General features: G+C 37.0%; 1 protein-coding gene across 2 annotated transcripts; it reads right to left on the bottom strand.

The window, feature by feature from the left end:
• Positions 1 to 6: 6 nt before the first annotated feature.
• On the bottom strand, positions 7 to 14,943 carry LOC306862867 (gelsolin-like). 2 transcript variants are annotated; one of them, XM_079405914.1, is made up of 17 exons: positions 14,783 to 14,873; positions 9,652 to 9,849; positions 9,362 to 9,516; positions 8,782 to 8,943; positions 8,341 to 8,490; positions 8,176 to 8,265; positions 7,953 to 8,085; positions 7,564 to 7,868; positions 7,311 to 7,444; positions 6,626 to 6,716; positions 5,714 to 5,740; positions 4,172 to 4,342; positions 3,913 to 4,087; positions 3,433 to 3,554; positions 3,236 to 3,313; positions 2,771 to 2,831; positions 7 to 2,032 (listed from the first exon to the last, which is right to left on the bottom strand). In XM_079405914.1, exons 2-17 carry the CDS (start codon positions 9,842 to 9,844, stop codon positions 1,863 to 1,865), a joined length of 2,217 nt encoding a protein of 738 aa, XP_079262040.1. In that variant the 5' UTR covers positions 9,845 to 9,849; positions 14,783 to 14,873; the 3' UTR covers positions 7 to 1,862. The 2 variants fall into 2 exon arrangements, with proteins under 2 accessions (XP_079262040.1, XP_079262041.1); XM_079405915.1 differs by lacking the exon at positions 5,714 to 5,740 and having other exon boundaries at positions 14,783 to 14,943.
• Positions 14,944 to 15,180: the final 237 nt, after the last annotated feature.

Here is a 15,180-nt window from a genome sequence, read left to right as displayed (position 1 = left end):
ACATTTTGGGGTTGTGGTTCTTTATTGAATAAGTAGTAAAACTGGGAAATCATCAGTTTTTATTTCAGGTAGAGAAGGATTTGTGAAAGCAGGAGTATTTGGAGTAAGTTGCTATACGAGTCTTTAGCAAATATCAAAGGCAGCCAATCACTGCACAATGAGGAATACCATTTTATCTAATCTTCAGGCAGTTAGCTGACCCATATGTTAACAATTAAATCACCCCGTAGAAATGAACAGCAGCCCTTTAACCATTGATTCTCATGATCGCCTATGTAGGAATAAGTTGGTTCTATAGGCCTCTAACAAGACATGCTCCTTTAAAACGCTAGCATTCTGGTTACGGATTTAACCATCTTAAATTAAAAAGTACTCCAAGAAATGGCTATTTCTCTAAAATATAAAGCCATGTGAATGGTTGCAGCCCCTCTGCCCGTAGAGGGTCATTGCTCACACAGACCATGGCTGTGTTTGGAATGAATACTACCTTACTACTTACTGAATACTGCTCAGTATGTACTGCATACTGCCTAATTAAAAATAGCAAGTGAAAAAGGTATTACTTCAAAGTAAACGTTTGAAACAATAGTATGTTACATTGTTGTCACAATACACATTTAAACAACAAATGATGGTAAATAAAAATTAAACATTTTAAATGTATTATGTTTTGCATTTATAAGCTAGTTTTGTGTTAACGTTTGGCAGTCTGATGTAGCAATCAGTCATTTAAAAAATAAAATAAAATAATATAACTGATATTAACCTCCAGAATGCTCAAGTGTGTTGTAGTATTATTTATACACTACTATAATTTTTAATTAATATCTTGAATTATCTTTTATATTTTCAGTTTTTATTTTAGTTTAATTTTAGTAATTTTGATATGTGATTTTGTCATTATTTTTCTTTGATAGTCAGTTTTATTTTATTTTTTTCAATTTTATTTTTAGTTATGTCCAGCGAGTAATTTGTAACTTTTTCAGTTAGTTGCCAAAGCAACATTTCTTATTTTTTTTTATTTAGTTCAAGTTCTTCGTCCAATATTATTTTTTATTTTTTTTTATTTTGAATTGTTTCAGCAATTTAGTTTTAATTAATAACAATTGTAGAGCATTGTGGGATACAATGTTTAACAGCATGCTTTGTCGTATACTGCACATTTTGGCAAATGTAATAAGTTACAAGGGTATTTCATGCATTCAAGCAAAATGTGCATACTGTACACACACTATAATACACTTACAGAATAGTGTGAGTAGTATGCTAGTATGCTATTCTGAACACAGCCAAGCAATGAACTCCTGAGTGTCAGATGGAAGAGCGATAAGGTGGAAACGTCTCATATCTAGGCTACCATTAAGTCAGTACTTTAGTGTTTAGGCTTCCTAAACACTGTTTATCTTAAAACTATAAATTCAAAACACAAGTAGTATTGCTAGTAAAACTCTTTATACTGGTCACATAAAAAAGGTTTATAGAAAAGGAAGGCAAAAAGATGTCTGACAGATTTTGGCGATGATATCCCTGTATATTTTCTTATACAAGCTCACGCACTTCAGCATCATAAGCTGTGCAGTCCAAACGCAACAATCTAAAAGCTTTAAAAGCACTGTTGAGCACAGGAAGAAAACACAATACAGAAGTAACGAGGTGAAGAATTAATGGAGCCTTATGTTTGGTGACTGAAGCTCAGGGCAGTAATGTGCTCTTTTTAAAAATTGCCTTTTGATACTGACCCAGGACCAGCTTTGTTTTTTTTGATAAGCATCAAATTGGCACCTTATATGTATCTAAGGGCAACTTTGATCAACTTGCAGTAAGGCAGTGGGGTTTAAAGGTCAGGGGTGACAGCTCAAAGTTCAGATCTCCAGCTCTGCCATGGCCCGCTCCAGGGGGTCAGTGCTCCAGTAGTCATGGTCCCAGCCCAGGAACCAGCCTGTGAAAGTGGGCGGCTCAAAGCCCTGTTTGATCTTCACCATGGGTGTGCGCGGGTCACGGTTGGCTGGATCCGTCTCAATGTATCGGGCAGCTGGAGAAAAAGAACAAGTTTAATATGGGATTCATAAAAGGATGCATTATAAAGTGTTTTGGAATTTCAAGCTCATGATGTTTCTATCTTACTTTCTATCTTGTACACATTATCGCCACCTACTGGACTGTAGCATCGACCACAGACAATATTAACTGAATAAATTTGTCATAAAATATAGTAATCAAAGTCAATAAAACAAATAATTTTGATAAATTTAATATGTCTTTGCTGAATACAAGAGAGAGTAAAGACATCTATGAAATATTTATATTTCAAATAAATGCTGTTCTTTTTATTCTTCTATTCAACAAAGAATTATGAAGTGCATTTTTTACCACAAAAATATTAAACAGTTCAACTGTTTTCAGCTGATAATATTAAAAGTTCATTGAGCACCAAAACAGAATATTAGAATAATTTTATGGATGAATTTATCCATTATAAATATTGCAGTTTTATACAAAATAAATATTGTCAGTTTTGTCAATATTCAAATCACTTGAATAAAGAAGAGTTGCATTGTGGGATACAGTATTCCCTGTAACTGTCTGTTGTATACGTAACATGAGGAATGTAGTATGTCATTTCAGTATTCTACACAAAGAGCAAATATTTGGATATTGAGCACACTATACATACTAGTGTAGTAGAAGTAGTATGGTTATATGCTATTTATTTTTTATACTTTATGTAGTGAAATTATGACTAAGTTTAAAGCATTTCAAGGAGTCTTACCTGAAGTCATCGCCTCAGTCTTCTCCTCGTCATGAGCTTCATTACCAATCCAAACAAACACCTGCAGAACACATCAAGATTCATTTCATTTCCCTGTGAAGCGTTATTAATTCATTAAACGTCAGTTGCTTGTCATTGAATTAATAAAAGACAAGCATTATACTAAATGTAGCTGAACTGCCAGAAATTTAATGATTAACCATCTATTTGGAAATTATATTGAATTTAGAGGTTTGGCCGATTAGCTTCTGCAGTTAGGCTCGATGCCGTAACTATACACATCCATTTAAAACTATGCATTACTGATATAATAACAAGATTTTCAAGCAATATAAAACTGTTTCCTGGTCACATGCTTCCATTGATATGAATGAGAATATGTAGCACTCCCTTTATATATGAGATCTCCTTGATTACAACACTAGTATGTAAAGTAGAACAATCCTTTTAAAGTAGTCAGTTTACCTGATCCCAGGTGTCCAGGATCATGACATCATCTGTAGCCAGGTCCTCTTGAGTCATCTCTCCAGGAACTTCTTCAATCTGCATGGATATCAATGCATCCATAATGAATGGCTTTTTGTTATACTTCACTGACAATGTACTTAAATCAGGGCAGGCAAAAAAAATAAATTAAATAAAAACCTGGGTGTGTTACTCACAATGAAGCGCCCAGTTTTGTTTGAGCAGGCGAACAGTCGTGGCGGGTGGGCATTCATCTTGTTCTTTAGCCTGGAGGACGTGCGGTAATCAGCCTTTCCTCCAAGAGCTTCCCAGAAACTACCTGCATTGTGATGCATGCATGTACATTTATATGAGCTTATTTATGAGAATTGTTTTTTTTTTTTTATATAAAAACATTCCTCGCAAAATCATTAATGGTTATAATATATATAGTTATAAAAAATGGTCACATATGAATGAAATGTGAATAAATTGTAAAAATGTAAATGGTGAAATTTTAAAAAGTTTTCTTTAGTTTTATTAATGCATCTTAAAAGTAGTACACCCAAAAATTCAAATGCTGTCACATAAGCCATATGGACCACTATTATGATGCTTCTATGATCTGTTCGGAATTTTTAAAACTTTGAAAGCTCAGGTTTTCATTTCTGGGTGAAATATTTCAGATGAGTTCTCACCATCCTCTCCTCCTTCACCCAGCTCGGAGGCAGACACTCCAAGGATATCACAGAGCTGCTGTGCCCCACGTTTCTCCGTATCACTGGCTCCTCGTCCCACCCATATGAACGACGCAGCTGGGGTCACCAGGACGAAGGCATCGTTGGAATTCAGATTGGAGGACACAGTTTTAACCTGGATACATCAACGGTTAAGATCAGCAATTATTGTGAGAAAATATTTAAAAGCTCACATCAATAGTAAATATTAGATGCTGACCTCCACCGCTCGTGTGCACCCTGTGGAGTTTGAGCGCACTTGGAACAGCCGAATCTCGGCTGGCGCAGACTGACCGCCTTCCCTGGAGGTGCCACCCTTGTGCACCACCATAGGCTGCCCTCCGAAAAGACTCATGAGGTGAGCAGGTTCCTTACCCTGAACCACCCGCACCTGAAAAATACACAGCAAAGTATGCATTAAACAGAGACGACAGGAAGTCCTGCTTTCGCAAAAATATTAAAATGCTGGAATTCTGATATACAGTATAAAAGACAAAATAGAAAATACACTGTTCATTAGTCTTTGGTTGAGGATGCATTTAATTCCACAGGGTGGCAGTGTGGAGCTCACAGTTTGGAATGTAGAGCTAAAGCCAACATTCCCAGCATCCTTTGTGGTCAGAATGATGCCAGTGGGCTCCAGAAGGAAGCAGAGATTTATCAATGGTCACAGCTAAAGTGGTTATTTTTTCCTCTTGCCCCAAAAACTTACATTTGGTCTTCCCCTGCTGTTTTATGCTGAATTATACTGTACATTACATTTATTGTAAGGTTAATATTTGTTTTTTATGCTTCCATTAAACTTCTGATTTTCCCTACAGTACACAATGCTTTAGTAAAGATATACACTACTGTGCAAAAGTTTAGGGTAAAAGAAGTCTTTTATGCTCACCAAGGCTGCATTATTGGAATAAAAATGCAGCAAAAACAGAAATATTATGAAAAATATTACTTAAACTTAAAACAACTATTTTATATATATTTTAAAATATAATTAGTAATGTCTTTACTGTCATTTTTGATCAATTTAATGCATTCTTGCTGAATAAAAGTATGAAAAATTTGTTTAATTGACCCCAAACTTCTGACCAATTGTGTACAATTGACCAAAACAGAGGTGATTCTTCGGGATTTTGCTTACTGCATTTTACACATCATCTACTTTAACATGCTGAATGTGTTTTTGTGTACCCGTTTAATGTGCATGGCAGCATGCATAAAACCAGACAGGAAAATCACACTACGAATCAATTAAAAAAATTGTAAATTCATGATGGAGCATTTCTGTTAATGTTAACATGCTCATTCCCAAAAGTAATCTGTAAATGTGGAAGACAGTTAGTTATTTGTGCACAAAATGAAGACACAAGGACACAAGTACACTAATGGAGGCGTATACAGCGATAATACATGTCAGTGTACAGAGCCTTACAAAAAGCATACTAATCTTTTTACACATTGATCATGCATACCGATTATGCGGACACCAATGAAGTTATGATTTAAAAAACCCTCTGCTGAAGCCTTGTTTCTTTTAGTTGTAGAAATTCAGTTAGATAATGGACATTATGCTGCTACACTGTGGAAAATGAAAAAGCATTAGGGGAACATGAGTAGGAATTTCCAAAAAGCAGAGGAATTTCCTTTCAGATGTGTATCTGTTGTTAATGTAATGTGATGTAAGATCATTTTTATTTGTATAAATGTGGTGGAGAAACATTCAGGCTCTGTACAGGGACATGCAATCCTGAGAAATGGATACCTGAGTGGTGAGGGGAGCACCAGCCATCTACAGCAGGATGTAGAATATGAATAAAGGACAGGAAGCAAAGACATAGAGGTGGAAGTTGGTTAACAGATGAAAAAAAAAGAAAAGAAAAAAATCCAGGAAGGCTAGTGCAACCAGCAAAATGACAAAATGTAGCTAAGCTATGACAGAATACAATAGGAGCCAGGAGCTCCAGGAAGCTTGAACTTAGTCAACACAAAATCGTAATAAACCCTAATTCATTTAACATGAATTAGGTGCAGTCATGAATCAACAACAACAAAGAAAGTTTATTTTTGTAATCTTTCATCAAAATTGTAATGCACATGAATTTTGTGCATGAATAAATTGACGAATTGTCAATTTTGGTTTCATGGTAATTTTACAGTTCTGGCCGATGCCATGAAAACTTATTACAAGTTTCATGTTACGTCAAATAACCAATAAATTGACAATATAAAAATTCTATACTATTTTATCTAAATAAATTAAACTAAAAATAACTAAATTAAAAATAAAATCAAATCAAATAAATTATATTAAATATATAACCAGCAATTATGAAAATTACAAGTGAATTTAGGCATTAATAGATTTTACAGCATTATTAAATTATTAGTGTTTTTAAAGATTAAATTTAAATGAGCATTAGGTGACAGCAAAGCTATCTAATGAAGTCCTGTCCTACATTTTTTTCACTGAATACCATTTCATCATAAATATGCCGCAGCATCACAGTTGTAAAATGGGTTGTGAATGCTGTTCCATGTTGACTTGGAAAAAGCAAAAAAAATAAAAATCATAATTGCACTTTTGATGGAGGAGCCCCTAATGATAAATTCAGTATTACACATATGGATATGATTGTGAACAAGTGATCCATTGAGATTTATTCATTGGCATTACCTGCACAGGTCCACCTCCAAGCTCATCGTCCAGCTGGGCAGCCAAGATGGCAGATGCCCCAATCTCATCTTGTGAGGAGTCCTTACCCTGCCTGTAACAGACATCATAAGCATAGTCTCAGCCTCAGACGTCACGCCCACGGACCGTTGGATGAACGTCTGATGCATACAGCACACAAAAGTGGAAACACTTCAGGAGTTTTGAACTCGTCATCGGATTGGTTGAATTATACAGGATTTCCGGCAGACGTGTATGTCACATTCTTTAACGTTCTTCCTGGCATCAAATATGCTGTGACGCCAAACCCCCTCACGAAAGAAGAAAGCCATTGTGTTTACTACTGTGACGACGAGCACTTATCAGGGTCAACTAAATGCTGGATTTTCAAAAGTATGTGAAATATTAAAGTTCGCGGCATAGAATAAACTGAACGAAATGAACTGTGACTGGTTGTTTGACATGTCGGTCAAACGGCCTCATGGGTGGGCCTTGGCCAATGAAAGCTGCCATGGATTCCAGACCTTCAGCCGTCAGTTTGAAGGTCTGGCTACGCGAGACTATCATAAGCAAGTCAGACATCATAAGACAGCTTACTGAATTGTTACAAGAAATCACATAGCATGTCCTCCATTATGGGATTATGTCAGATGAAGCTTTAGATCAACTGTGTGAGATCAAGTCATACCAGATGTAGATGATGTGACCCTGTCTGCCTCCATGGCGGTAATTGTACAGGACAATGTAACTGTCTCCTCCATAGAACTGGCCATAAGTAGAAGGATCAACTGGAGCCTTGTCTGATCCTTCAATACGCCAGATCTAAAGTTTTAGGTGACATATAAATAAAAATATAATTACAGTACCAATTATTGTATTTGTATATGGAACATATGTTGACCACAGGTCAGGTTACATGCAGTGTGTATTCACTCACTGACCTGTTTCTCTCCGTTGCCATCATCAATCATTCCATGTTGGGCGGCCATGGCTGGTGAATCATGCAGAGTTGAAGCATCGAATGGCACCTTCTCGATCTTAGCAATGCTGTTTGAGACGTAAGCCACACCCAGACCATCCGTCTGGTCCACATCACGCCAATTTTTGAAGAATTGTTTGAATAGAGGCGTCTCGCCCAGCTCCGGGAGAATCTGAACCTGTGTGTGTTTTGGGTAACCCATTTTCTTAATGAATTCATCTGCTGCCTTCATGGCAGCCTTTCTCTCTTCCACATTGGCATCTTTTCCTATAAAGCAAACATTGGTGTGTCAAAAAAGAACTCTGACAATAAAAAAAGTCACTTTTTGTTTTGTCGGTCAATACCGTTTACCTTTCCAAACAAAGATTTTGCCATCTGAGCCGTGATCCAAAATGAAACAATCGCTTGATTCCAGTGCACTCTGGGAGAAAGGGTTCTCAGCGGCCACCAGAGCAATCGTCATGTCTCCACTGGTATCAGACACCTAAAGTACAGGAAAATGTCAAGAAATTTAATGTACTTATGGTCTACAAGGGCTATTTACATATTTACATTGTTTAAATCCAGGGGCTACCTTATAGAGTTTGGCCATCTTCCTGTTGGAGGCATCAGCCTTGACATCATCAGACGCTCCTTCAGGCAGGTCTGGTTTTTCTCCAAGAACCTGCCAGAAGATATGGATCATGCATTTAGTGAATCTCTTGTCAATTTTGAAGTTGAAGCTTTCTGTCTTTCTTACCTCCAACATCTTCTCGCGTTCCACCCCTTCATCACACACATACACACGAGCGCGTCCACTGCGTTCATTGTCACGAATGCCCTTCGCAAGCTGAGTAGCTTTTAGCTTTTCAAAGCGGTTACTCTTTGAGCCACACCACTGGTAGATCTCCTGTAAAAATACACAGAGCAAACAGGGTTTTTTTTTTTGTTATATTTATGGGCGTTTTTTGCCTTTATTGGGACAGGACAGTAGAGAGCTGACAGGAAAGCATTGGGATGAGAGAGAGGGGGGCGGGATCGGCAAAGGACCTTGACACGGGAAACGAACATGGGTCACCATGAGCGAAGTTGTGCTGTATGTCGGCGCATTAACCATGAGGCTATTGGTGCTGACAAACAGGGTTATTTTTAAGGTTTTTTACAATATCAATACCCCTCACTCTCTTCACATGATACTCACGTTGCCCAAGTCCAGGATGAAGCAGTCTCCCTGGTTAAAGCTCTCCCAACTGACTGGCACTTCTGTTGCTCTGACAACACGCCGACCTTTGACCTGTAGCACACGTTGCACTATAACTTCATTGGTGACCACATGCTTGAATCCAGATGCAACTCCACCTTTCTGGAAAGCAAAACAAGACGGAAATGAAACGAAACACACACACACAAACAGAAAAAAACAACAAAACAATAAAAGCTAAATAAACCCAAAACAAAACAATAAAAGCAAAAGAAAATCAAACAAAAAGATGAATCAAAACAAAATCGAAATGAAACAAAACACGCACAAATAACCAAAACAAAGCAATAAAAGCAAAAGAAACCAACGGTCATTGAATTTTCATGTCTGGCAATATTTCTATTCCATTCCAACATTTTTAATAGTAACATTTAGTGGAAAAACATCAAGACATTTATATAACATTCTAAATGTAATTCATGCAGTCAATGAAAAATTTGTTTCATTTTGGACATCCTTATTTGGATTAGTCACTTTTTTGTCACTTTCTATTTGTCCTGTTGACAATTGGACCACTCACCATGTACTGCAGCCCTTTCTTAAAATATCCCAGAAATGCTTTGGACTCATGGCCTTGAACTTCACGGTACTGGATGGGCTTTCCACCCAAATAGTCATCCATCTGCACTGTGAAAATGGCAGCTGCCCCACTTTCATCTTGCGTGCAGTAGTCACCTGTCAGTTGAGGGAAAAGCATCTATAAGAAATGTAGCTGATGCATAACTAGCTGGTCTTGAAAATTAGGCAAAACATTTACTTCAGTACTAAAATAAATGTGAGAATCTCTTTAACACAGCATTGTCCTCTTACCTAGCCAGAAGTGGAGGTCATACTGTAGGTTACCAGAGCGTTGCTTGATAGTATTGAGGACCATGTAAGCATCACCAGTGTAGAACCCTCCATAGAGGTTCTCAGGAACTGCCACCAAATCAAACTTCTCAATTCTCCACACTTGGAGCCCAGGTTCCTTGCCTGCTCGCTCAAACTCAGCGTGGTACACCATGCTGTCTAGAGAAAAAAAATACACAAACACATTGTTTCTTCAAACTGATGCAAATGGTGAAAAGCATTTTACATTTGTGAGAGATTTATAAAATTGTTTACTGAATTTCCAAAAGATCTTAAATCCAGATTGCAGGCACACAGCAAAATAAACCCAGTGAACTGGACTATAAAAAATTCCAGTGGCTGGGAGTTTCCTTCTGTGGTGATGGACAATTGGGCTGGATGCAGGAAAAAGGAAGCACTGTGACTAATGCTGTTGGAGTGACAGTGCCAATGGTGGACACTCAGCCTGACCGTATCATTCAAAACACTAGTCCTCGCATACAGTTGCTCGCCAGCACTTAATGTGGCAAGGGCCTCTGAGAGGGTGACCAGGTGACCACCCACTTGTGGGGTGGGGATATGGTGAAGTTTGGGATGTTTTAGACATGAGTCATTCAGAAATGAGACGGTAGCTTTTCTTTTTACTGACCACAAGACATTCCTCAGAGAGAAAAAAAGTATCCATCCAAGAAGGGTTCAGTATTTACCAAGGATCAATATTTACCAAACATCCATCACATTTAACATTTAAGAAGTTGTGGTTTAGGATTTCTTAACATTATTAAACACCAAACCACAGGAAGGCAAACACTGTTTGGAATTGGAGCCAATGACTACAAAAAAGAATGCATGAGGAGGACATGTAATTCCAAACATGGTGTTTCATGTTCCTGGTCTATTTTAATGATCTGCCTTATAATGCATTAACAAAACTGTGAATGCTTCTTTATGAAAGAAAAAAACAAAAAAACTACTTTTTTTCTTTTTGAAAAATATTCATACTTTTAATTAATATGTTTGATCAAAAGACAGTAAAGACATTTATAACAAAAGTATTACAAAAGTTTTAATTCACCAAAATTTGCTGAAAAAAATTATGGTCCATGGTGTAAATATCCCTAAGAATAAGCAGCACAACTGTTTTCAACACTGAAAATAATAAGAAATGTTTATTGTGTACAGAATCAGCATATTAGAATAATTTCTGAAGGATCACTTGACACAGAAGACTAATGAAGTAATGGCTACTGAAACCTTAGATTTGCCATTACATAAAAAAAAGTAAAGAAAACAGTTATTTCCAATTGTAATAATTATTTACATCATCAAACTTTTTACTGCAATTTTGATCAAATAAAGGAAGCCTTGGTGCATTTTTCCAGCAACACTTTTAAGGTGTTAAAGGTATATATATAAAAAAGTAATTTACAATAGACAATTTTATGGCTATACAATAATTAAGTGAATTTCTCAACAATCATCTCAACAATACAATGTATACAGTTTATAAATTGGGTATACTGAAGATCAACTTTGAGTGTGGCAAAGGAAATCTTAATGTAAAAATAGGCAATCGAATCTGCACAATTAGGCCTAAATATGCAATATTAACTATAATATTGATTAGAAATATCCAGTATCAACTAATTAGAGATAACCAATATGGTACCGATATATTTGCAATAATCACAGCCATTAAGCACATTGTCGCTCATCATCTAAGCACATTACACAAGAAATCGACCATATATTCTAATATCATGATGATAAGGTCTTATTTTTTTCTCTACACTCATCAAAGACTAGACAAAGTGCCAGGCCCAGCAATTAAGCACTGCAGTAGAACTGTATAAGATACAGTTGTCACCATGCATTCACTCACACCTCCTGTATTAGATCAAACCGCAATCAGGCAGGACATTCGCAATCAAGCATTTATTTTAAGCCAGACATAGGCGTGCTACGAAACAGCTGCTTTATAATGAACATCAATAGACCACCATTTGCTCTATTTCAGCTGTTGTTCAGCACCATTTGCTCTATCTCAGCTGTTGTTCAGCACCATTTGCTCTATCTCAGCTGTTGTTGTGTCAGCCTTTACACCAAAGACAGGCTATTCTGAACTAAACACATATTGTATGATAATAGCTGATGAGGATGCCGCTAGTCCGCAAGCCCACAGAAGACTATAAATAGACTACGTCATGTGACATTTGCTTACGGGTCAAAATGGGAGGGAGATGTTTCTGGGAAGTGCCTGTATACACTCTGAATAGGCCTTAATAAAAAAGCAGTAGGATGTCCGAATATCAAGAATACCATGAAATGAAAGTTCACCCTATGTATTTTTTCTTAATGCATGTTGTTGATCTTATTATGAATGATTCATCCATGCATGTAACATGTCTTGACTTCATAATTTAGGTTTTTTTTAAATCAAAATGTCACAATCCGAACTTCCAGAACTTCAGATCTGCCTCTATTTAATCAATAATGTGTGGATGAAATAAAGTCCCCGCCAAACATTTTTGTTCTTTTTGATGACAAGAGATTCTGTCAGAAAGAAGAATTATGAGTGGGCTGGTACCAAAAAACATAAAAATGAATCCACAAGAAACACCTTTTTCAAGTTTTTTGGTACCAGCCCACTCATAATTCTTCTTTCTGACAGAATCTCTTGTCATCAAAAAGAACAAAAATGTTTGGTGGAGCCTTTGTTTCATTCATGGATGTAGTATATCTGGGAATGTATTTATACTATACACCTGAATACCTAAAGTACATACTTCAATAGTTAAGCAGTAAGATTATCACTGAATTCAGAAATGTGGTAAATTAGACAAGCCATTTTTTCCTCACATTTCTAGGAAATTCCGAATGCAATCTGAACAAGTTCGGACACTGTGGCCCTCTGAAAAATTTGTCATAAATCTGCAGTGGAAATGAATACATGCAGTGTGTTCAAGTGTGTGCAAGATCAAGTTGAAAGTATATGCTGGTCGTTTAACAGATTCGTTAAACGACCAGCATATTCTTCCAACTTGATCTTAACCTAACTACTGTGTATTATAAAATAATTCAAGTATTTTGACATAATCCTCAGTCTGGAAGAACTGACTAAATCATCTTCCTTTTTCCTGGAGAAATGCCTAAATGAGAGGAACTCCTGGGGTGACTCAGTTTTTCCATCTAGATATTTCTTCCTACATCTTTTACAAGTACCAAAGTTCCTTAGATAGCATTTTAGCATGGAGTCAACATTAATTCTAAGCCTTGTTCAAGCTCCTGACTGCACCGTGTGTTTACCCAAAGAGAAAACAGCCTAACCAGTGACTGCACTGACTGTGTTTTATAGCCAGGCATATTAAAGTACAAGACTCTCAAGAATTGTAAGTTTGTATACAGATGAACATGCAAGCGTTCAAAGTCTGAGCTATAAAGGGTGTCAGACTGTTTCTATCAGATTGGTGTGGCTGATACTTCCTTGTCTAGTTCCACCGATTTAATGTTGAACAGTTAACAGAACACCTTTCTTGAGAAATTCAAGAAAGCAAACACATACGCAATGCAGCACAAAGGAAATTCTGTGAATGTGTTATGAATCTGATGGTAGTATCACATGACAATGTTGGTTTTGTAATGCTATATGACATAATAAAATATCATCTGATACATTCCATTATGTGTGACTGTTCTTAAGTATATTCTTGAAGACATTTTTGCAGGAGAGGTTGAGGTACAGTATATAAAATCTGTGGCATCAATAAGCTCAAAAAGACTACTCCTCTCTCCTTTCAGTGGAGGCACAGTATGACCTACTCTCACAGTCCTCTGTTACTCTTCTAATCACTAGGTCTGTGTGTGTGTAGGTGTTAGTTATATACCTGGCTACAGACTGCATGAAACAAACTGATTTTATGTTTTATTTCAAACTAGTGTTTTGCAAAGGTTTCTGTGATTGTTATAATTAGGGGTGGAAGTAGGATTATGCCATAGAAAATATCATTAACCCGATGTACTGAAAAAACAATGGAAGTCTATGAGATATCTTCACTACTATAGTGAAACAAATGTGTGTAAATCTATGGTTCCATGAAGAACATTTGACATCCATGATTCCACAAAATATTCTTTAGATCTTTCAAATGTTCTTCACGCTAAGAAGAGCAAACTTAAAAGTTCTACGGTCAACCACAAAGGTTCTTCTATTGCTGTAAAAATCCCTTTTTGTAAGCGCGTATGTATTCTACAGATTTGTTTGGTGCCATCGGTAGCCAAGTAATAAGAGTAAACACAACTTCATAACTGTCATAAACATGACTTCTGCTGGAAGTTTGCAGCAGTGTTTGACAAACACTGAAGGTGTTTCCTGAGGTGATGTGAAGCTACTTCCTCTTTCGCCACAGCATCTTTACCACAAAGTTAATGTTTGTCTCAGTTGGGTGTGTTTCTGTGGTAACAGATGATAAATGCACACAAGGGTCTGATGATGAGTAATCAAAAGTGGAACTATTACATGACATGTAACTCAAATCTTTAAGTTCCTTTAATGGCCATAGCCCTTTTTGCATAACACCAAATTAGTCCAATATGTTTGCTTTAGTCATGTTATTGTTGGCTTCAGCACTTTAATGCTGAAACCAACCATTTCTTCCACTCAGCTCAGGTTGAAGCAAATGATAAATCGATCCAAATATCAATATAGTGGACCTACTCTTCTAAATGCACACGTGACAGCAGGTCAGAGCCGTCCTGCAGACTGCGCACAATTTTACTGCATAATAAAAAGGCGCACCCCAGAATTCAGAATCTCTCCTTATATGGCTTTGTTTGATGAGCAGTTTCAGCGTTCAATACAAAAACAGAGGCTTTGTAAAGCAATGCGATATACAGTAGTGTACGGCCTACATATGCAGAGACGATTTAAACGGCGATGTGTTGGAGTTCTTGGCCTGTCCCGTAAGAAAGTGTCACTCCAGTGGAAACATTACGCACACAGAGACGCCTTTGTGGAAAGTAACAGTTCAGCGTTGTTTGCAGTGAATTAAATCGTCGTCGTCAAGACTTTGTGGCTGAGGAGGTTGTTTAAAGGTAAAATAGATGTAAGACTTACCTATAGTTGAATGACAGGATTTGTCTATAGCGGAGTCACAGTTAATGCTATTGCAGAATATTGTGTCTGGGCAGGGCAACACCCCTCTGATTCAGACAGACTGCTTAAATAATCTTCATCAGGGCAGGGGGGTGATCCTGGCATTTAAACCACTCCCCTCTGACTGCGGGACAAGGCAAATCACTGCCACCTACTGCGCCACGTGGATACTACTCTCAGTGTTTTCCTACACTTACATTTTATCATTGCAACCCTAGTTACCTCCAAAATAACACAGTTACTAATGTCTTATTACGCACTTGTCTGTGTGTTACTTTCCAGTCAGTGTTTTTGAGCATCTTTAGTGACTAATGGTTAAATAACATGGTACTATTAAACTCTGCAAATGCTAAACAATG

Source organism: Barbus barbus (assembly GCF_936440315.1).
Source record: "Barbus barbus genome assembly, chromosome: 43".
In the NCBI taxonomy this organism is placed as follows: Eukaryota; Metazoa; Chordata; class Actinopteri; order Cypriniformes; family Cyprinidae; genus Barbus; species Barbus barbus.
Note: the sequence above shows the minus strand (reverse complement) of the source record. Positions and strands in the feature narration are given on the sequence as shown.